The sequence below is a fragment of the Papio anubis genome, chromosome 7 (assembly GCF_008728515.1).
Source record: "Papio anubis isolate 15944 chromosome 7, Panubis1.0, whole genome shotgun sequence".
In the NCBI taxonomy this organism is placed as follows: Eukaryota; Metazoa; Chordata; class Mammalia; order Primates; family Cercopithecidae; genus Papio; species Papio anubis.
This window is the reverse complement of record NC_044982.1, coordinates 106,020,468-106,043,413: the sequence shown is the minus strand read 5'-3', so window position 1 is coordinate 106,043,413 and position 22,946 is coordinate 106,020,468. Positions and strand designations below refer to the sequence as shown.

General features: G+C 39.1%; 1 protein-coding gene across 2 annotated transcripts in view; it reads right to left on the bottom strand.

Moving 5' to 3' along the window:
• Positions 1 to 22,946, bottom strand: part of LOC101025385 (ADAMTS-like protein 3) — a 261,955-nt gene that overhangs the window by 20,931 nt on the left and 218,078 nt on the right. For both annotated transcript variants that reach the window (XM_031668415.1, XM_021941826.2), the window contains 2 exons: positions 20,304 to 20,378; positions 14,252 to 14,409 (listed from right to left, as the gene is read on the bottom strand). In XM_031668415.1, the coding sequence (XP_031524275.1) occupies positions 14,252 to 14,409; positions 20,304 to 20,378 (233 nt within the window). The remainder of the gene's footprint in view (positions 1 to 14,251; positions 14,410 to 20,303; positions 20,379 to 22,946) is intronic.

Below are 22,946 nucleotides of genomic sequence, written 5' to 3'. Positions count from 1 at the left end.
TCTTCCAGAAGCAAAAATAAGATATCCAAAATAATCCAGTTGGAAGAGTGTTAGACTGAAGATCTAGAAGCAAAAATAATCTGATAATTTTTAAAGGGGATTTTAACAAAGAGTATCAATAAATCTGCTACAATCTCAAATTATATCCACAACCTTTCTTCTATAATATACAGCACAAACTTTAAAAGTAACTAAGAATACAAAAAACAAAATTTAACGACAACCCAAAAAAGTGAAAAAAAAAATAGACATTATAAACATAGTGACAGGAAATCCAGATATTGGTATTAACTGATGAAAATATAAAAATTTAAGTACACCATTACTACCTCCTGCAACCCAGGCCTTGGCTTCAGTCTTGTTTCCCCGTAGGAGGGGCCTAGCAACACCTTATGCTTTCCCTATGATCATAACATAAGTGTTGGAACACTTATGTTATGGAACACAGCTGTGGGCTGTGTTTTTCAGAGAACTTGGAATAAGATTAAAATATTCAAGAAATCAAATCATAAGATGGGGAATTTCACTGGAAAAAAAGAAGCTATAACTAAAATGGAAAGTCTAGGAATAAAAGATGCAATAATTTAAATCAATATCTCAATGGATGAACTTAAAAGTGGATTAAAATAGACTTTGGCAAATATTTTATAAAGAGCCAGATAGTAAACATTTTAGGTTTTCAGGCTACATGGTTTCTGTTGCAACTATTCAATTCTGCTAGTATAGTGCAAAAGTAGCCACTGACAATATGTAAACAGATGGAGTGGCTGTTCTGATAAAACTTCATTTACGAAAACGGTGATGGCCTGCTGGTCATAATCTGCTGATCCCTGAATTAGACACACCTGAGCAGAGGATCAGTAAAATGAAAGATGAAAAGAAAGTGGAAATGAGACAAATTGGATACAGGTAAAGGTACAATCACAGTCCCAGAAATACAGAACAAAGAGCTTGGGACAGAAGTTAATAATAAATGAGAATCTGTCAAAACTGATGGTGGATCCCAAGCCACAGATTCATGAGACACCTGGACCTCAAGCTGAAGAAAGGCACTAATTACACCATAGCCCAACCAATGAAAACTCAAACCAAAGGGAACACACTTAAAAGCAGATGAAGAAAAAGGACAAATTACCTTTTAAGGAACAAAAAGCAGACTGACAGCTGACTTATCTACAGAATAAATTGAAGTCAGAAGACAACAGGGAGATATCCTCAAAGTGCTGAAAGAAACATTTTATAACAGAAGGGTGGATTCACTAGTAAGATGCAATGATTCTAAATGTGAACATACCTAACAACCTAGCCTTAAGATATATAAGGCACAATGCACAGTCATGGGGTAGTTTTAGCACATCTCTCATGATAGAATAAGCAGACAAAAATCAGGAAGGTAATAATTTTGAATAACACTATTACTAAACATGACCTAATTGACAAACGTAGAACACAACAGAAGACTACAACATCACATTCTTCCAAACTTTGTTATATTCTGAGCCACAAACCAAGTTTTACAAATTTTGAAATATTGAAATAATATGGAGTATGTTCTTTGACCACAGTAGAATTAAGCTATAAAAATAAATTTTAAAAAGGATTACTGGAAAATTCCCTCATGCTTGGATGTTATACTTCTAAATAATCCACAAGTCAAAGAATATATAATTATGAAACTTACAAAGTAATGTAACTGAATGATGAAGGAAAACATTTCATATCAAAATTATGAAATTAAATATAAGGCATGCTTTGAGAGAAATTTGTAGACTTAAATGTATACGCTTTAGAGAGAAAAGATGAAAATTAATGATCTCATAATCCATCTCAAGAAGTTTAAGAAAAAAACAGCTAATGGGATCTAAAGAAGTAAGAGTGGACATAATAAAGATAGGAGCAGACATTAATGATATGGAAAGAAAACTAGAGTAATACAGTTATGAACCCAAAAGTTGTTTCTGTGAAATGTCTAATAAAATTGATAACCCTCTGATGTGACTGAGCAAGGAGAAAAGAGTAGGCACAAATAGTCAATATCAGGAATGAGAAAGAGGACATACTACAGGATGTTCAGAAAGTGAACAAATAATAGGAGGATGCTATGAAAAGAAAGTATGCCAATAACTTTTTAAAAGTTAGTTGAAATAGACAAATTCATTGAAACAAAATGGACACAAGAAATAAAAAAATCTAAAGAGTCTGTATCTTTCAAAGACATTAAATGCATAATTCTAAATATTTCCTGGTGCACACTGCCAAACATTTAAAGAAAAAAATGACATCAATCGTTTGCAAACTATTGCAGAGAATAAGAGGAAACACTTCTAAACTTGTTTTATAAAAGCAGAATAAAATGCCAAGACCTGAAAAAGGCATTCCAAGAAAACAAACAAACAAACCCTTTCCTGCACATAGGTACCAAAACAACAACAATAACCTTAAGTAAAATAATTTAAAATCACATCCAGTGATATATAAAAGGATATACCTTTTTACAAACAATAAAATAATAAATAATAACAATAAATGCTATTTTTTTTTTTTTTTTTTTTGAGACGGAGTCTCGCTCTGTCACCCAGGCTGGAGTGCAGTGGCATGTTCTTTGCTCACTGCAACCTCCACCTCTCGGGTTCAAGTGATTCCCCTGCCTCAGCCTCCCAAGTAGCTGAGACTACAGGCACCCGCCACCACGCCCGGCTAATTTTTTGTATTTTAGTAGAGATGGAGTTTCACCACATTAGCCAGGCTGGTCTTGGTCTCCTGACCTCATGATCCACCTGTCTCAGCCTCCCAAAGTGCTGGGATTACAGGCGTGAGCCACCACGCCCGGCAACTAACAATAAATTCTAATCGAAAAGAATAATGAACAAGTAGGTTTATCACAGGAATATACAGTTGGTTTAATATTTGAAAAATCAATGTCATTTATTACATTAAAAAGGAAAAAGGAGAAAACCATGTGATCATCTCTAAAGATGCAGAAAATGCATTTGATACAGCTCTATGCTTGTACATAATGAAGCAAACTAGAAAAGAAAAAAATTCTTTCACCAAACAAAATATCTATAAAAAATTTTATAGTAAACATTATATATAATGGTGAATTATAGGGAACTTTGCTCCTGAAGTGAGATGCATAACAAGGACAGCTGCCATCTTCATTATTTGCAGATGTCACAATTGTGTATGTATACAATCCAAAAGAATTCACAAACTATAAGTATTAACACATGAATATAGTCAGAATATAATGTCAATACACAAAAATCAGTATTCCCACACCCCAGAAACAAATAGAAACTTAAAAAATACCATTTATAATAACATCAAAATAACAAACGCCTGAAAATAAATTTAATAAAAGACATTAAAGACATAGAGTAAAAATTATGAACATTATTGAGAAAATTTTTAAAGAACTAAAAAATGTATGGATATGCCACATTTATGAATTGAAAGACTTAGTATTGGAAAGTGTCAATTTTCCTTAAATTGACATAGAGATCCAATGCAATTCCAATCAAAATCCAGCTGATTTTTAAAAACAGACAAGCTGATTTTCAATGATATAAAAATGCAGTGTCAAGAAAAGCAAAGATAATCTGCAAGAACAAAGCAGAAACTTACACTACCAGATATCAAGACTTATTTTAATGCTACAGTAGATATATCACAGTGGTATTGGCACAAATAAACAGATTGATGAAACAAAGTACAGTCCATAAATACATTGTTGTTATCAGACTTCAGAATAGGCAATGGATCATTCACCTAATGACTCCAGGTCAATTAAACAGTAATATAGAAAAAAAATTGATTCTATTATACCTCACAATATATACAAAACAATTTCTAGAGTGATTATAGCCTTTGGTGTGGAAGGAAAAATAATAAGACTTCTAAAAGCAAACATAGAAGAATATCTTAGGGGCTGGCATGGTGACTCACACCTGTATTCCCAGGACTTTGGGAGCCCAAGGCAGAAGGATCACTTGAGCTCATGAGTTTGAGACCAGCCTGGGCAACACAGCTGGATCCTGTTACAACAAAAAAAAAAAATTTTTTTTTTTTAATTTGGCCAGGTGCAGTGGTTCACATCTGTAATCCCAGCAGTTTGGGAGGCTGAGGTGGGTGGATCACTAGAGGTCAGGAGTTCAAGACCAGCCTGGCCAAGAGGGTGAAACTCTGTCTCTACTAAAAATACAAAAAAATTGCCAGGTGTGGTAGCATACACCTGTAATCTCAGTTACTCGGGAGGCTGAGGCAGGAGAATACCTTGAACCCAGGAGGTGGATGTTGCAGGGAGGTGAGATCATGCCACTGCACTCCAGTCTGGGTGACAGAGCAAGTCTCCAATAAATAAATAAATAAATAGCCAGGCATGGTGGTGTGTGCACATGTAGTCCCAACTACTTGGAAAGCTGAGGTGAGAGAATCACCAGAGCCCAGGAGGTCAAAGCTGCAATGAGTCACGATTGTGCCACTGAACCTCAGCCTGGGCAACAGAGCAAGACCCCATCTCAAAAAAAAACAACACACACACAAACAATGACAAAAAGAAGAATATCTTCATGATTCTGGATGAGGCAGATTTCTCAACCAGGATACAAATAGCACTAAGAATAAAGTTAAAGACTGATAAACTACATTACAGTAAAATTGAGAACTTCTGTAGAGGGAAACTGATAGCCCTAAATACATTTAATGGAGAAAAAAATGAAAATAGAATGAATTAAGAATTCAGTTCTAGAAGCTGAAAATATAACACCAAAATAAACCCATATAAAAATAAAAGAAATAAATAAAAATTTATATAAATAGACACGTAAAAAAAAACTCTGAGTTAATGAACAAAACAAAAATGTAGTTGTTAGATGTCTCAGAGACAATGTTTGGATGGTCTGAGTAAAACAACAATTACACAAGGAACCAATAAACGAGTTTAGGAATGAAAGAGACATAGTTATAGGTAAAGAGGAGACTATTTTTAACGATAAGGGAATACCATGATTACATTTGAAGAGCTAAGTTTGAAAAATGAGAGGAATTGGATACTTCTCTAGAAAAATGTAAATTTCAAAATTGGCTAAAATAATAAGCCTAAGAAAAACATAAATGGTTTCTAAGTCTTCTCCATTACCACTGAAAAGAAAAATAAAAGAGAGAAATAAAAGGCATTAAGCCAGATGTGATACAGAAAGAGAAATCCTTAGCGCAGTAGACACATTTCATTGCCTACCAACATCCATTTCTCCTTTCCATTTTATAGACACTCAATTTTGTTCATGCTCATTCCTCCCTCCTGTGTCTTACATATACATACATACATCCTGATTGTTCTTTTTTTTTTTTTTTTTGAGATGGAGTCTTGCTCTGTCACCAAGCTGGAGTGCGGTGCTGCAATCTTGGCTCACTGCAACCTCTGCCTACCAGGTTCAAGCGATTCTCCTGCCTCAGCCTCCCAAGTAGCTGGAATTACAGGTGCCTGCCACCATGCCCAGCTAATTTTTGTATTTTTATAGTAGAGACGGGGTTTCACCATGTTGGCCAGGATGGTCTCGATCTCCTGATCTCGTGATCCACTTGCCTCAGCCTCCCAAAGTGCTGGGATTACAGGCATGAGCCACTGCACATCCTGATTGTTCTGAGTGAATCACCATGGTCACATTTACCTTGCTAGTGGCAGGACCTATGAGTGTTCCGCTCAGATACACAACTGCAAAGAGTGTCACTGGCCAACAGCCCCAGTTCTGGGTCAAGCTTCCCATGGGATGCTCCTAGCCAGTGACTAAGCACAGCAGGGATACTGAAGGCAGAGCTATTCCTGGGAGACACTAGAGTCCTGTGATGAATGACTTTGGCTCAGGGTCTCCTCTCTAGCTTTGCTGAATTGTCCTAGAACCTACTGCATCTAAGGTGCTTGCATTTGACCTTCCTTCCTTCCCTCTCTCGTTCACTCATGGTCAGATTTTCAGTGCAGGCTGACGGCTCTCCCAGCATCATCCTGCTCTCCCACTTTTTTCTCATAGGCGTTTCCTGAATAAATTCTTGTACTTCTCATCCTGCCTTGGCATCTGATTCTTAGAGGACCCAGATGAACACAGTAGTGGGTGGTATAAAGTGGGCACGTGACCCAATTCTTGTTGATGAGAGGTGGTAAAAGGTCTACCGTGGAGTTTCTGGGGTTTCCTTGCTGAGAAAGTCCACAGGAAAGAAAAAGGCCTACTGGGCTTCCAGAGATCACATCGTCTTGTCCACATGTGACACCTGGACCAGTGCCTTTTACTTTCAGTGCAGGGCAAATATACAACAGCTTACTCAAATCCATGCATGATATCCTCAAATGGGCCCTAAATGCTGCCAGTGGGCACACTATCTTTCCCCTAGTCCCTCGACACTGCCATTCTTGTCTTGCTGCACGTTCTTGGTGGTGTGGCTGGGACCCCTATCCAATCCTTGGCTGCCTTACAGCTCTGCACCTAGGGAGACCATCGGATTTACTGTTCATGCCAGGATGCTTCTGAGAGTGAAAGGAGGAGCCACTAACAATTAAGTTGGGGTAACAAGCACAAACTGGGCCTTTTCTGAACAAAATAGGACCCATAGTCTCTCTACCCACACCTCTCTGCTAAAGTGTCATTTTGCCACCACCATGTCACCCCCTGGCCAGCCAAGAGTACATTAAATTTTCTAGATGTCTTCCATTACCACTCAGGAACTGAAGGAGACTACGGGGAGCTAAACTCAGACTCAGCCTGTGACTAAACGTTTCATGGCACTAATTCCACTTTCACTCTCATGTGGCTTCTCTGGGTTGTTGCTGATGGAGGTGGAATCCCCATGAGGCACTTTCCTCTGGAAGCTCTGCCTGGAGAGGGAGCAAAAGCTCCTTTTCTGCTTTTAGCTTTCCTTGAAAGCCTCCCTGCCCTGGAGAGCGACCACCATCATGAAACACGTCTTGCTGCCTGCTTCCTTCGTCCTGGCGCCAGGAGAGGGAGAAGGCTTTCCACATCCCGGCTGGATATGCCCTGCAGTGCACGTCCTCCTGAGGACACTGGACCGAGACGCACCCTTACTGGAGAAAGGCGCATCCTCTCCATGTTATAGAAGATGTGCTATGGATTAGGACCCCAGGCTTGGCCCTGGAAATGTTATGGGGACTAAATCAATTTGGAAAATCTTCATCTTTCTCCACTAAGCGTGGCTTTCCACAGACTAAGCTAAAAATAATAATAACCCTACTTTAATAATGAAAAGATGAACATGAATGCTTTCTCTTGCACTCCTGCTAATCACCCATCTGCCATACCACTGCTGTCAAGTCCACAGGGCAAACAGCTCTGATGAAAAAGGAAATGGTGAAGTACAGAGAATGGCAAAAGAGAAATGCATATTAACATCTGCAAAAGTGTATTACCACTGTTTGATGAGGAAAATGAGTTTTATAATAAAAGCATGTGGTCAGCCATGGTGGCTCACACCTCTAATTCCAGCTCTTTAGGAGTCCGAGGCAGGAAGGTTGCTCGAGCTCAGGAGTTCAATGCCAGCCTGGGTAACATAGTAAGACTCTGTCTCTACAAAAAAAAAAATTAAAATTAGCTGGCTGTGGGGCTGTGTGCCTCTAGTCCCAGGTAATTGGAAGCTGAGGCCAGAGGATTACTTGCAGCCTGTACTTGGCCTGGGTGACGGAGCAAGACCTATCTCAAAAACAAACAAACAAAACCGATGGTATAAAAATGAATTCAAATTCAACTACTTGACTTGGCCACTTCAAAAGAATTTCCAAAATTTGTGAAACAGATTTTTATGTAAAACTATTCATAGTATATCTACATTTCTACACATATCTTAGCTGTGAGTTCTGGTAATTACTAAAGCAGTGTATGAATTGCTTTAACCAAGAAATTTCCCTCAACAGACCACATTACAGAAAAATATGCAATATTCTAAAAGTTTCTGCCTTTGGAATGAATGATAAATGCTTACAATGAGACAGAATCCCAATGACTGAGAGGCATGAGGAAACAGGTAAATTTTCTTTTCTGCTGGCACTGTTAGGGGTTGAATTGTGTGCCCCAAAAACAACATGTCAAAAGCGTAGCCCACAGTATCTCAGAATACTATCTTATTTGAAATACGGTCTTTGCCAATGTAGTTAAGGTAAGGTAACTGGGAGGACTTAATCTAGTATAAGTGGTGTCCTTATAAAAACAGGAAGTTTGGACTGGCCAGGTGTGGTGGCTCATGCCTGTAATTCCAGCACTTTAGGAGGCCAAAGTGGGCAGATAGCTTGGGCCTAGGAGTTCGAGACCAGCCTGGCCAACATGGCAAAACCCCGTCTCTACTAAAAATACAAAAATTAGTCCAGCGTGGTGGAGCGCGTACTCAGGAGGCTGAGGTGGGAGAATGGCTCGAACCCAGGAAGTGGAGGTTGCAATGAGCCTAGATTGTGCCACTGCACTTCAGCCTGGGTGACATAGTGAGCCTCTGTCTCAAAAAAAAAAAAAAAAAAAATTGCATGGGAGAAACTGAGAAATTTGCACCCAGAGGCAGACATGCACAGAGGGAAGGTGATTCCTGAACTCGAAGAATTGAGGCGAGAGGCATAAGACAGCTTCTCCTTCACAGCCCTCAGAAGAAACCAATCCTGCCAACACCCTGTTTTGGACTTTCAGGCTTCAGAACTGTGGGACAATAAATTCGGTTGTTTAGGCCACTCAGTTGTGGAGTACTCAGTAACAACAGTCTTGTGAAACTAGTATAGGCACTGACTCTAAAACTGTGTCTTGTTGAGTTTTGAAACACCTGTGAACGTATAAATGTAGCCACTATCTGCACTGCATTGAAAGCCTCCAACATGTTCTTTCAGAGAACCAAGACAGGCAGTTTCAAATCCTCTTGTGCCCGGATAAGTTAAATATGCTATCATAACTCCCCAGAAAGAGAAGAAGCTCATGGGTTGACAGCATAAAAGATATCTAGAGCTGAGGAAACTGAAGATGGAGATTGTACAACTGAGGACTAGTAGAAAAGCAATCAGAAAACATTTTCCTGAAGAAACACAAAATATCAGAGTGGAAAAAAAATGAATCCCTAAGAAGACAACTAGATGAAAAAGGAAGATTTCAGAGCCCAAGAAGAGAAACTTTTTTTTTCTCCCCGAAGATATATATGTTTTTTAAAAGATGAGAAAATCTACCAAAAGTAGTTAAAAATTAACCATGGAAAGATATGTCTTTATCAAAGTCATTTAATTTTGTTTTTTCAGATATCCTCATGGGAATATACTTAAAATTGATATTCACAAACGTCTACTCATAGATGCAAATATTCAGTAAATTCTCACTGAATTAATAGTGTATATCTTGCTGTCAATCCATGAAGCACATGGCATCAACTACTGTACTTAGCCAAGACTCACTACTGCTACCTGGGGGCAACCTGCACATATTGAAGAAGCAGGGCCCTAATGCAAAATATCCCTTAGTGTTATGACAAGGGTCATCCATGAAAAGCAGGTCATTGAGGGCTGGGCACGGTAGCTCACACCTGTAATCCCAGCAATTTGGGAGGCTGAGGCAGGAGGATTGCTGGAGGCCACAAATTCAAGATCAGACTGGGCAACATAGTGAGGCCCTGTAGCCACACACAAATAAAAAAAAAAGAAAAAACGGAAACAGGTTATTCAGGAAAACAAGCATATATAATGAGAAATCCACTGGAAGAAGGAAATGTGCAATTTTCAAGAATGGTCCAACCATGAAAATATAGCTTCTTAAAGAGTAGAAAAAAGAAATTTTTTTTTCTCATTGGTACAGTGAGATGCTAAGCTGCAAAATCTGAGCAACAATACCTGTAAGACAACCTAACATCTCATTGATGTCTACATATTTTACTCTTTATGTAAGAATACAGTAGTGTTCAACAGTATAGTTATCAAAAGCCCATGAAATAAGGTCTACTACATGAACTGTAGCAAAGTGTGTGCCTCAACCTCGCTCAGCGCACCCACAGCGGTGCTAAATTAGCACTGATTATGCAGGACTGGTATTCACTGCCTCATCCTCTCTCAGGTTGAAGCCAGGTCTTCCAGTTATAGACTAGCTTTTGTTGGTTGACTGGAATGGAAAGAGATACAATGAAACACAGGGACACAGGTCTGACTGTCATCAGTGACCTCACAGGCACTTTTAACCTCCCACTCAAAGTACAGCCATGACTTGATTGTGTGATGGGCCAGGAAGAGATGAATGGAAGCAGAGTTCCTTATCTTAGCAACAATACAGGCTGGGAAATACTACAATGTTTGGAACCAAAAAAAAGGAAATGATGGAAAAGGATACTTCCCAGAAACCCACATTATTTGGACAAGCTCCCAAGTCAGGAAAAAAACAACATCAGAGCCACTCTTACTTCAACATAAGTGTCTCCAATTTTGCCACATTCTCCCCTACTAAGTACAACACATCCATGAGAGACAATTGCTGTAGGTATGAAAATGAGGCTCTATTTATGCATGAGTCAGACAGTTGTCTGTAACACCCTCTTTGATAAATGTATTTTTCAAAACACCTTTTCAGTCTAGACAGATCAAAAGCTTTCCAGGAGTTGAAGTCAAAGTCCAGAACTGTTTATTAAATCTGAGAGAGCCAGAACTTAGAGACAGGAACATAGAGGACTGAATATGAATGCAGACACTGTATCCTGAATGTGCTGTTAAAATGTACTCTATTGGCCGGGCGCGGTGGCTCACGTCTGTAATCCCAGCTCTTTGTAAGACCAAGGTGGGTGGATCATTTGAGATCAGGAGTTTGAGACCAGTCTGAACATGGAGAAACCCCATTCCTACTAAAAATTAAAAAAAAAAAAAAAAATTTAGCCAGGTGTGGTTGGTGCATGCCTGTAATCCCAGCTACTCAGGAGGAGATTGCAGTGAGCCGAGATCGTGCCATCTCTCTCTCTCTGTCTCTCTCTCACACACACACACACACACACTTTTTAAAATTTACTCTATTAAGAGATGAGTACATAATTTGGGCAAGAAGGTGTAATTTTTAATTATGCACATAGTATGTGAATTCATTCTTCCATTTGCTTTTTATTATTTTTTATTATTATTATTATTATTATTATTATTATTTTTGGTATTTATCGTTTACTTTAATACATTTTCTGACAGCTTTATTGAGGTATAAATGACACACAGTAAACTGTACATATTTAAAGTCTACAATTAGATGCTCAAGAAACTATCACCACAATCAAGATAATGAATTTATCACCTCCAATAGTTTCTTCCTGTCTCTTTCTAATCTTCTCTCTCTAACCCTCCTTCCAGTCTCAGGAAACCACTGATCTGCTTTTTATTACTATAGATTAATTTTGCACTTTCTAGAATTCTGTATAAGTAGAATCATAAGTATGTACTTGTCTTTGGCTTCTTTCACTCAGCATAATTTCGAGATTTGTTGATATTGTTGGATGTATCAGCAGTTCATCCCTTTGTATTGCAGAGTAATACTCTGCTGTATGGATATACAACAAAAAGTAAAAATGTTATAATCACTTTCAAAAACAGTTTGAAAAATTTCTTTAAAAGTTAAACATATGCCTATCATATTGCTCCATCATTCATATCCTAGGTATTTATCCAAAGTAAAAGCATATCTCTATTTATTATTATTATTATTATTATTATTATTGAGATGGAATCTTGCTGTGTTGCCCAGGCTGGAATGCAGTGGTGTGATCTTGGCTCACTGCGACCTCTGCCTCCTGGGTTCAAGTAATTCTCCTGCCTCAGCCCCCTGAGTAGCTGGGATTACAGGTGTGCGTCACCATGCCCAGCTATTTTTGTATTTTTAATAGAGACAGGGTTTCATCATGTTGGACAGGCTGGTCTCGAACTCCTGACCTCAGGTGATTCACCCGCTTTTGCCTCCCTAAGGGCTGGGATTACAGGCATAAGCCACCACGCCCGCCCAGTCACATTCTTCCTTTTAAACATTATTTTAAGAATTAGATACTACAAAATGTTATCCCCTCTAAAATAGTCACTGTTGTTTTCAGTGTTTCCATTTTGAAACGTATCCTTCCACATTATTTTTAAAAATATGCACACACACATATACATATATGTGTGAGTACATACAAACACATAGAAATATGCAGTTTATGTGTGTGTTTTTATAAATGGTATCAATAAACAGTATACTGTTAAGATCTACTGATGCTGATACTGTAACCAAACAATATCTCGAAATACTAATCTTTGTGGGTGCTTTCCTCATTTCATCATTGTATTACTCTCTCCTATTCAGTCAGGGACCTCCAAGTTGACTTAAGAAGAATACAGATTCTCTGAGTAGTACTTAAAAGAGAATAAAATGCCAGGCGCGGTGGCTCACGCGTGTAATCCCAGCACTTTGGGAGGCCAAGGCGGGCGGATCACGAGGTCAGGAGATCGAGACCATCCTAGCTAACACGGTGAAACCCCCTCTCTACTAAAAATGCAAAAAATTAGCCGGCGAGGTGGCAGGCGCCTGTAGTCCCAGCTACTCGGGAGGCTGAGGCAGGAGAATGGCGTGAACCCGGGAGGCGGAGCTTGCAGTGAGCTGAGATCCGGCCACTGCACTCCAGCCTGGGCGACAGAGCAAGACTCCATCTCAAAAAAAAAAAAAAAAAAAAAAAAAAGGTAATTATGGCTTCCCCAAAACCTTTCACAATATGACTGTCTAAGAAGAATATTGGGTCAATGCTTTAAGAATATGACACAGAAGTCAGAAACATAAATGTCTGTGGAGGCTAGGCAGATGATATAAATGCCAGATCAGGATGAATGGCAACCAACCACTTATGCCTTTAGTGTTAGGGACACAATACGCAGTGGTGTGGACCACTGCAGACCCGAGACTGGAAGGCAGCTGTTCCCCAGTTACAGTCAATTATTGCTATTGTAAAATGCAAGCTAGTTGTCAGCTCTTCCCATTTTTACAGAGATGCGGGGGGGGGGGGGAAACAAAAAACAAAAGACCTGATCTTTTGATGTAAAAATCTCTCGATTTTTAAGTGTTGATTATTCAAAATCCATAGCTTCAGAAACAAAACAATACAGTGTGCAGGCCAATACTTGGCCGGTCCCATTGCAGGCTGAATTTATATCTCAGGGATTGGGATGGGTTAGCAACTCTCATCTACCTTCGTGCATGTTCCTCTGCTGACACAACTGATGTCTCAGTGAAACATTCCATGACAAATTAATATATAGAACATAGACAGCTTTTTAAAGTTAATGGGTTTTTTTCATATAGAAAAATATAACTGGTAATTGGGGCTATTTTCTAGCTTCCATTTACATTTTGGAACAGGTTTCTGAAACAGGATAGGAAAAAACCACACACTGAACTATCTTTTTCATTTCCTGGCATTTTCAAATTTATCAGAAGAGTTTCAAACTGTGTCACCTTGGAAATATATTGGCCACTATACTTCATGTCCTCTGAATGAGGGAAGATGCCCCAGCAGTATCCAGAAAGGGGACATAGGCTCATGGTTCCAGAGAAGAAGAGTTCTTCTGAAGATACAGACACTTGTGACAAGTGTCTGTCATAGAACATCTGGGGAAGCAAATCCTGATCTTCAATCAGCCCACTGCAAGACTGCATATTCTAAGGGTTGAAGGTTGAAATAAAGATCCCTTAAGGATAACTATCTTAAAGGAGGGTAAGGAATGAGCCCCTGTTGTCTCTGCTCTCCTTTGCAAGGCGAAGACATGCAGCGGCACAATACTGGTTTAGGATATGGTGCATTTAACCATCCGCTGTTTTCACCAAACTCTATCTAAAACTGAACACAGCTGCTTGGGAGGTTGAGGCAGAAGGATCAGTTGGGCCCGGGAGTTCAAGGCTACGATTGCAGCTGTGAATAGCCACTGCACCAGCCTGAGCAACACAGAGAGACCCTGTTTCTTAAATCAACAAACAAACCAACAAAGCAACCAGAGATTATAAATAGAGAATCAATTATTCCCCCATAAAAGTGAAGTTTGTTTTTAACTGTCAGGGTTAGCAGCAGAAATTTAAGAGTGCTGAACAATCTTTAAGAATGAACTGCCAAGATGGAAATATTGATGACACATGCTCTGTATTAAAAAACAATCATTGATGACCTCTTGCTAAACAAACTTACTGTTTTAAAAATAAAGATGTTCTGGGATTCAGGTACATGAATTTTATGAAGAGGATCATCCTACCTTGAAGATGAAATCAGCCATCAGAGGTCCTGGAATCTTAAAGGTTTGCCTCTCGGAGCCCCTCTGAAATTCCACTGTTGTGTTTTCTACAACAAAGACGCCAGGGCTGTTAAAGCTGTGTTCTCCTTTGCTTCCTTGAAGTGTTTTTGATTCAATAACTACAATTAAAATATATGACTCAAATAAGAAACAATCTTAAAGGCATTTTATTACAAAAGACACTTTAGCAAGTACAATGTCAGTATATGATATCAAAACAATGTCAAAATAGCCACTCAGTTTACAAACATTAATTGATATTGATGAAATAGATATAACAGATTTTTAATTGTCTATAGAAAAGGAGCTAACAAGGGTGTCAGGCCCTAATAGTTCTACTCAATTCTTTGGAGACATTTCTAGCATAAGGGGAAAGAGAAAACTTTTCTTTCTTTATATGTTTTCATGATGTAGCTAATACTCAAAGTAAAGCTATGTTCACTCATTTTATTACTTGTCAAAAGATCTTATGCCTACTCTTTTAGACAAAAATCACAGCAAATTTCAAATTTGCTTTTTATCAAACAAAACTTTTCATTTTGAAATAATTCTAGATTAACAGGAAGTTGCAAAAATAGTATAGAGAGGTCCTTTGTAACCCTCCTTCCCTTTTGTCTAATGTTTACATGTTACAAAAGTATAGTCGAATATCAAAACCAGGAAATTGACACTGGTACAATATGTGCATATAGTTCAATGTCATTTTATCACCCACCATCACAATCAAAATACAGAACCATTCCATTGCCACAAAGACGTCCCTTGTGCATGAAACCCCTTTTTTCGAATTTGCTTTCACATGAACAAAAGTGCTTTTAAGATTTCCTACAGAAAAAAATGTTTGCTTATCACAGTTTAAACAAAAAAGCATTTCTACTTTATTTAAATTTGTCTTTCCTCCCTCTTTCTTTTTTTTTTATTTTCTTTTAAATTTGTCTTTCTTCCCTCTTTCTTTTCTTTCTTTTATTTTCTAAGTGTCACCATACTTAGTAGATCTGGTTTCATGTTGAGAGAGGCAATAAAAAATGTATATACAGCTAGATTCTGGGGCACCTGCATTTCTGGCCCCATATTTTTCTCTAACTTTCTGCCTTGGGTTTTCATTGCCTCATATCTAAAATGAGGAGTCAGAGCAGTCAATCTCCCAGGTCCAACTCTATTTTAAAACCCACACTTGATTCAATGATATTATACCAGTCTTTAACAATTTCAAACAAAGAACACAAAGGAACCAAAATTCCACTGAGTGTCAAAAATAGAAAGCTGATAAAATGTGACAAAATAGTCTGGCATTAGGGAGCTTCCATCCATGGGCTCCTGGGCTTTGGTTGTTTTCATTTGCTGGATTTTTCTCTGTCACTGGAGCAGCTGCAGGAATTCAAGTGCCCTGGACAGACTGCATAACAGGCATTAGGAGACATCCCTGATTATCCCTGACAGGCAGGCTGGGAACTTTTCTGGGAAAATTCAAAGGCTGGACATGAGCTACTTGATCTGGAGGAGTCATTAGCGGTCGAAGAATAATGCTGGCTACTTTCAGGCACACAAAACCCCAACCACTTTGGCCCTGATCTCCATGACCGCAATAGATTTTTGGAAAGTGTGAGATTAAATTCATTTCCTAGTTCCAATGAAGATATAAAACTGAGTGTTATAAAGCGAGTTGTCAGTAAAAATGAAATGGGGAACTGGAGATAGTAAGGGGGCCCTACAATGGATGTCTCTAAAGTCAATGAGAAAAAAAAAAAAACCATGAGCATTAAGGCAATATCAAGACGCAAAATGAAGTTGGACATAACGCATCCTCACAGAAGGCATGCAAAATACAAGTTTCTAGACACTGATTTAGCCTGAAATGACTTGATTAAATTCAAGTAGCGTGCAATGGATTCCGCGGCTGTGTTGGGGTAGTAATTGTTTTACCATTGTGCTAACCTTCTGGACCACAGCGTTCCAAGTTGCAGATCGGGATGCAGAGTTGGGGCAGGGGGTGTAAAAATCTGGGAAGGTGATCTGGGAGGAAGGGACGACCAGTTGCTATGATATCTATTCCCTAAACCAAAGGCCAGCATTTTTGTTAACTTGGTTTTGATATTTTGTTTTTAATACAGAATCTAGCCACTATTTTAACAGTGTCTAAGAGTCTCAGTGACACAGATATAAAAACACAAGGAGCAAAAACAATGTTCAAGTTCACGTTAATTACCCAAACCACTCTGCTTCTCCACTAAATGGTACACTTATTGTAAAATATTTTTAATTTCAGTATTTCAAAAGGCTTCCAGTTCTCTAAAGCACAAACACTGGTTGCCTTTCTAGGAGGCAGAAAGCAGGTATTTTGACCTCGATTGTGTAAATGGGTAAGCAGAATCAAAGGTGAATGAAGAAAGACTGGTGAAGTGATTCAGTGAAAGTAGAGTTTATGGACACAAACAATTCTGATAATCTGGATTAACAAAGCCATTGTGCCAAATCCACAGCAAGGTGGAGGCCGATGCAGTTCTTTAAAAGTTGTCATTTTTATTGGTGGCAAACTTGCTTCTCCTCTGTGCTGGTGCCTCTTAAAAATAAATGATTGATAAAGGAGTTTGTGGTGTTTCAATCAACAATTCAGATGATGACTTACGGATACCTTTAAGTTTTTATTAATTTCCACCATTTCCCCATATTTACTGCAGCCCCATGTTGTGACAAAGTGTGATTCATGGCTAGTGAGAGCTGCATGTGGAAGCCCTTCAGTTCTCAGAGGTTTCACTGACCCTCTGTGGTTTCTGCAGCAAGGTGGTTAGTGTGTGGGAGACCCCAAGAAGCCTATAAACATCCCCACCAGTATTAAGGGAAGAGAGTGTGAGCCTTCTTTTCTGCTGCCCACAGCCCAACTTCTTTCTCCTCTCCAGACTTAAAACTGAGGGGAGGGAGGGAAGTGTTGGGGAAGACATGATAGGTAGTCTCAAAAAGAGTAAAAATTAGAAATCATGACTTTCTTTTATCCCCAAGTCTTCACAACTCAGGTCTCTAGTGATGCCTTTAAATATTTTAATCCATTACTAGCTATTTGTAAAAGAAATTACGCCTAGAAAAATGACAGATGCTTCTAACTGCTTCTAGTTGAAGGGTCTGCATTGAGAAGTATCAATGTTCAGGCTTCTTTCAAAAAAGGCAGGGTCATGGTAACCATCCCCAAGAGGTCTCCCTAAATTCTAAAGGCCATGAAAGTACTGTCAGGTAAATGTGGAATGGGTGTTTAGTATGGCTAACATAGTTATAAACACATCAAACTTATATGTACAGTAGAGCTGTAATTGTATATGCTAATTTCATTCATGTCAATTTCCCTTGATTGGTCATTAGGTACAGTACCCATGTTTATTTATACATCTCTATATATGGTAATCAGGGCTTAAAGGGAAAATATTATTCCAATTGAATTGGAGGTTTTTGGTTTATGATCTCTTGACTTCTTAAGTTTATTGCTAGTCAAACACATTTAACGCTGAAGTTTTGCTGCAATAAAATCTGTTTTGCAGGGATCTGCTTATTGCTTCCATTTTTTAAGGGATGCACCCCTGGAAAATTTGGGGCTGTGTGCTCCCCATAATGCTGTGGCAAGACTTGGGACAGGACTGGAAATTCAGGATCTAAACAAACACTTCTAGGCAGTATGTAAGATGGATATTCTGTAATTAAAATTCACTCCACAGCAAAGAGACTGACATTAATGTTGCTGGGTATTTTCGGTTCTTAGTAATGCAGTCTTTTGGATAGTTATAGTTAATGTGGATGTTAAAAAGAATGACTTATTACTGCAAAATAAGCTTCATTTCAGAAATATCTCTTTTACAAATAAAAATTAAGAAAAAAGTTCCATAAATCCAGAAAATAAAACCACTTCTATATTTAGATATTCAGAAATGTTAACTAAGTGCTTAGTAAATGAAGCCAGTTCTATTCATCAGCAAAGAAGGATAACTTTCAGAAATACTTCTACTGCCAATTGTGAGATTGTTCAGAGAGGGAAATAGTCCAAGCAACAATAGTCACTCTTGAAGAAATGGGAACATTTTTGAGCCCTGTTCTTGGAAGAGTGCCAGTCTTGAATATAAAGTTATGTTGAATATGCCAGAACATACACACATAAACGAATTTTTGTCTCAAAGTGTTCACCTTTACTTATTCTGTTTACTGTTTCCTTATTCTGTTTTTACAATTTATAAAACTATATTTGGAGCTGAATTTTGGGGAATGGCCTTTAATATCATGAGACTATCAAGACCATTCACTGCGTCTTTTTGTTTTTTAACATCTTTTCCACATATAATTTGCATGCCATAAACTTTGCCCTTTTAAAATGCATAATTTAATGGTTTCAGTGTATTCACAGAGTGAAGCCATCACCATCATCTATTTATTACTTCAAACTCACAGTATTCTGGGAAACCAGTGTCGGCCTTCAGGAACCCCTAGACGGGAAGCTGTGAAGTGCTAGCAGCAAGGCTTGTTCTGATCAGCCATATTCACTGATAAGGTTTTGTGTTTTAAATTTTGTTTTGTTTTATTTTTTTGTACCACTTTGCTGAAATCCCCAGAACATTCCCAAATCTTACTTTACTCTCCATGTATTATTATTATTTTAGAGACACGGTCTTGCTGTGTCACTCAGGCTGGAGTGGCAGATTGCAGTGGTGCAATAAGAGCTCACTGCAACCTTGAACTCCTAGGCTCAAGGAGTTGCTTAGACTACACGCCTGTAGTAGCCAGGCTACTCCTTGGACTATCTCAGTCTCTTAAGTAGTTTGGACTACAGGCATGCACCACTATGCCTAGCTAATTTTTTAAAAATTTTTTGTAGAGATGGGGTCTTCCTGTGCTGTCCAGGCTTGTCTCAAACTCCTGACTCAAGTGATCCTCCTGCCACAGCCTCCCAAAGAGCTGGTATTACAGGTGTGAGCCACCGCACCCAGCCATCCTATACAAAATAGTTTATTTGACATATTATTCGGATTTTATTTTCCCATGAGGGGATTAATCTTCAACAGTAAATTTCCCATTGGGGTATGAGAACAGAAAAATTCAGGGTACAATACAGATAATTTCCCTGGTTATATAGACTATTTTACCCACTACAGAATAGTTGGGGGTATTCAACAGGGTACTACCACCCCCAAGAATGGAAATAAAGGAAAATCTTGAATTTCTTCAAGAGAAATTCCAGGCACCTAACTAGCCTTGAGAAGTAAATGAGCAACTTCACAAGCAGGAAGGTAATGGTGGATTACAACAATAGCCAAAAAATGTTGGAGTCACAGGATGTATGGTTCCCTATAGAAACTAATGATAACATTTTAACATATGTCCCTGAGTAGTTTTTCAGGAAATCTAGATCCCTACCAAATGGATCCACTGGCACACAGACCTCCATTAAGAGGGAACTGAGGCTGAACACTGACTGCCTTTCTTTGTCCTACATTTCTTCCTGAGGCACCTGGAGATCACGCCCAAGGGCCAGATCTAACATTCTTTTCTGCTAACTCCAAGTCTTAGGCAAAACTTCCCTTTCTTAACCAATAGCAAATCAGAAAACATTTGAATCTACCTATGGTCTGTAAGCCCCCACTTCAAGATATTCCACCTTTTCAGGTCAAACCAGTACATAGCCTCCATGTATTAATTTGTGACTTTGCCTGTAATGTCTATCTCCCTGTCTTTAAAAATCCTTACATGTAAGACATCAGGGAGTTCAGGTCTTAAGCATGAGCTGTTTGATTCTCTTTGCTTGGTGCTCTGCAATAAATACCTGACTGTCTGTGGCTGCAAATCCTAGTGTCAGTGTTTAGCTTTGCTATGCCAAGCAGGTGGACACAAGTTTGGTAACATTACCCATCAACTCAGAGAAAGTTTCTTTTGCTTGTAGGTTTGGTTTGCGGCTTTTTTTGTTTTGTTTTGTTTTGTTTTTGTTTTTTGGCTAACTAAACTTTCAGGATATTAAAAAATGTTAAGATTAAATTCTACTTACAGAGGTGGGCAGGTCCTTTCACTGTAATTCTCACACTTCGACTCCCCAAAGGAACAGCTATTACATTTTCTTCTCCTGGGAAAGAATAGAACACAACTGCAATAAAACCAGTACGCTAAAGGCCTATGAAAATGATCAAGTCAATCAAAACTGGGGGCATCTGTAAAATATTCTTAACTATATTTCATTCCTGCAATCCTAGCACTTTTGGAGGCTGAAGCGGGCAGATGACTTGAGGTCAGGAGTTCCAGAGCAGCCTGGCCAACATGGTGAAACCCCATCTCTACTGAAAAGACAAAAATTAATCAGGCGTGATGGCGCATGCCTGTAGTCCCAGCTAACCGGCAGGCTGAGGCAGAAGACTCGCTGGAACCTAGGAAGTAGAGTCTGCAGTGAGCTGAGAACATGCCACTGGACTCCAGCCTGGGCAACAGAGTAAGATTCTGTCTGAAGAAAAAAAAAAAACAGGAAATCTTTGGAAATCACTAACTATGTGTAAAGCAGATGAATATTACATAATTTCATTTAAATACACCCTTAAATAACTACTACCTCAATTGCCTTTACTCTAATGACCCAATCCATGTGCTTTGATGAGGGTCTGCAAACTGTGGCCCCTAGGCCAAATCTAGTCACACCTCTTCATTCATTCATTTAAGGCTGTTTGTGCTCTTCAAGGTAGAATTGAGTTGTTGTAATGAGACCATATGGCTCAATAACACTAAAATATTTACTGTACTATCTGACTTTTCACAGAAAAATTTCACGATCCTTGGCGTAGACAATTACCTACTGGAAATCCTGGTCCTCACAGATGTTTTTTGACACTGCTATACGATCTGATAATTTAATTTTTGTGTTCACATAATAATCAAAGCTCATGTATGATATTGTATCCCACTAGTTCCCTATCTGAACATTGTCTGTTTCTAAATGAAAATAGAACATTATTAACGCTACGAATTACTTCAAGCATATATTTTTGTCTAACTTATGCAAAACAATTTTTTTTGGATAAACTCTCCAGAGTGAAAGTAGTGAAGCAAAGGATATCAATATATTGATTGACTAGTTTGCAAGTTTTTATTAAATAGAAATACCTGTTTATAATTAAAAATTAGGAAATGCAGGGGGGGGCGCCCAAGATGGCTGAATAGGAACAGTTCCAGCCGCTAGCTCCCAGCGTGAGTGACACACAAGACGGGTGATTTCTGCATTTTCAACTGAGGTACCAGGTTCATCTCACTGGGGCATATTGGACAGTCAGTGCTGGTCCGACCAGCAAAAGCTGAAGCAGGGCAAGGCATCACCTCACCTGGGAAGCACAAGGGGGAAGGGAATTCCTTTTCCTAGCCAAAGGAAATTGAGACACACAACACCTGGAAAATCAGGAAACTCCCACCCTAATACTGCGCTTGATCAAGGGTCTTAGCAAAAGGCACACCAGGAGATTATATCCCACACCTGGCCGGGAGGGTCCCATGCCCACAGAGCCTCCCTCATTGCTAGGACAGCAATCTGAGATCTAACAGCAAGGCGGCAGCGAGGCTGGGGGAGGGGTGCCTGACATTGCTGAGACTTAAGTAGGTAAACAAAGCTGCCAGGAAGCTGGAATTGGTTGGAGCCCACCACAACTCAAGGAGGCCTGCCTGCCTCTGTAGACTCCACCTCTGGGGACAGGGCATAGGTAAACAAAAAGCAGCAGAAACCTCTGCAGATGTAAATGTCCCGGTTTGACAGCTTTGAAGAGAGCAGACTGCCTACTTAAGTGGGTCCCTGACCCCTTAGTAGCCTAACTGGGAGACATCCCCCACTAGGTGCAGACCAACACCTCACACCTCACACGGCTGGGTACACCCCTGAGATGAAGCTTCCAGAGCAAGAATGAGACAGCAACACTCGCTGTTCAGGAATATTCTATCTTCTGCAGCCTCCGTTGCTGATAGCCAGGCAAACAGGGTCTGGAGTAGACCTCAAGCAATCTCCAAAAGACCTACAGCTGAGGGTCCTGACTCTTAGCAGGAAAACTAACAAACAGAAAGGACACCCACACCAAAACCCCATCAGTACGTCACCATCATCAAAGACCAAAGGCAGATAAAACAGCAAAGACGTGGAAAAAGCAGGCAGAAAAGCTGGAAATTCAAAAAATCAGAGCACATCTCCCTGTCCAAAGGAACACAGCTCATCGCCAGCAATGGAACAAAGCTGGATGGAGAATAACTTTGACGAGTTAAGAGAAGAAGGCTTCAGTCAATCGCACTTCTCAGAGCTAAAGGAGGAACTAGGTAACCAGTGCAAAGAAACTAAAAATCTTGAAAAAATAATGGATGAATGGATAACTAGAATAACCAATGCGGAGAAGATCTTAAAAGAACTGATAGAAATGAAAACCATGATACAAGAACTACATCACAAATGCACAAGCTTCAGTAACTGACTCGATTAACTGGAAGAAAGAGTATCAATGATTGAAGATCAAATGAATGAAATGAAGCAAGAAGAGAAGTGTAGAGAAAAAAGACTAAAAAGAAATGAACAAAGCCTCCAAGAAATATGGGATTATGTGAAAAGACCAAATCTACATCCGATTGGTGTGCCTGAAAAGTGATGGGAAAAATGGAACCAAGTTGGAAAACACTC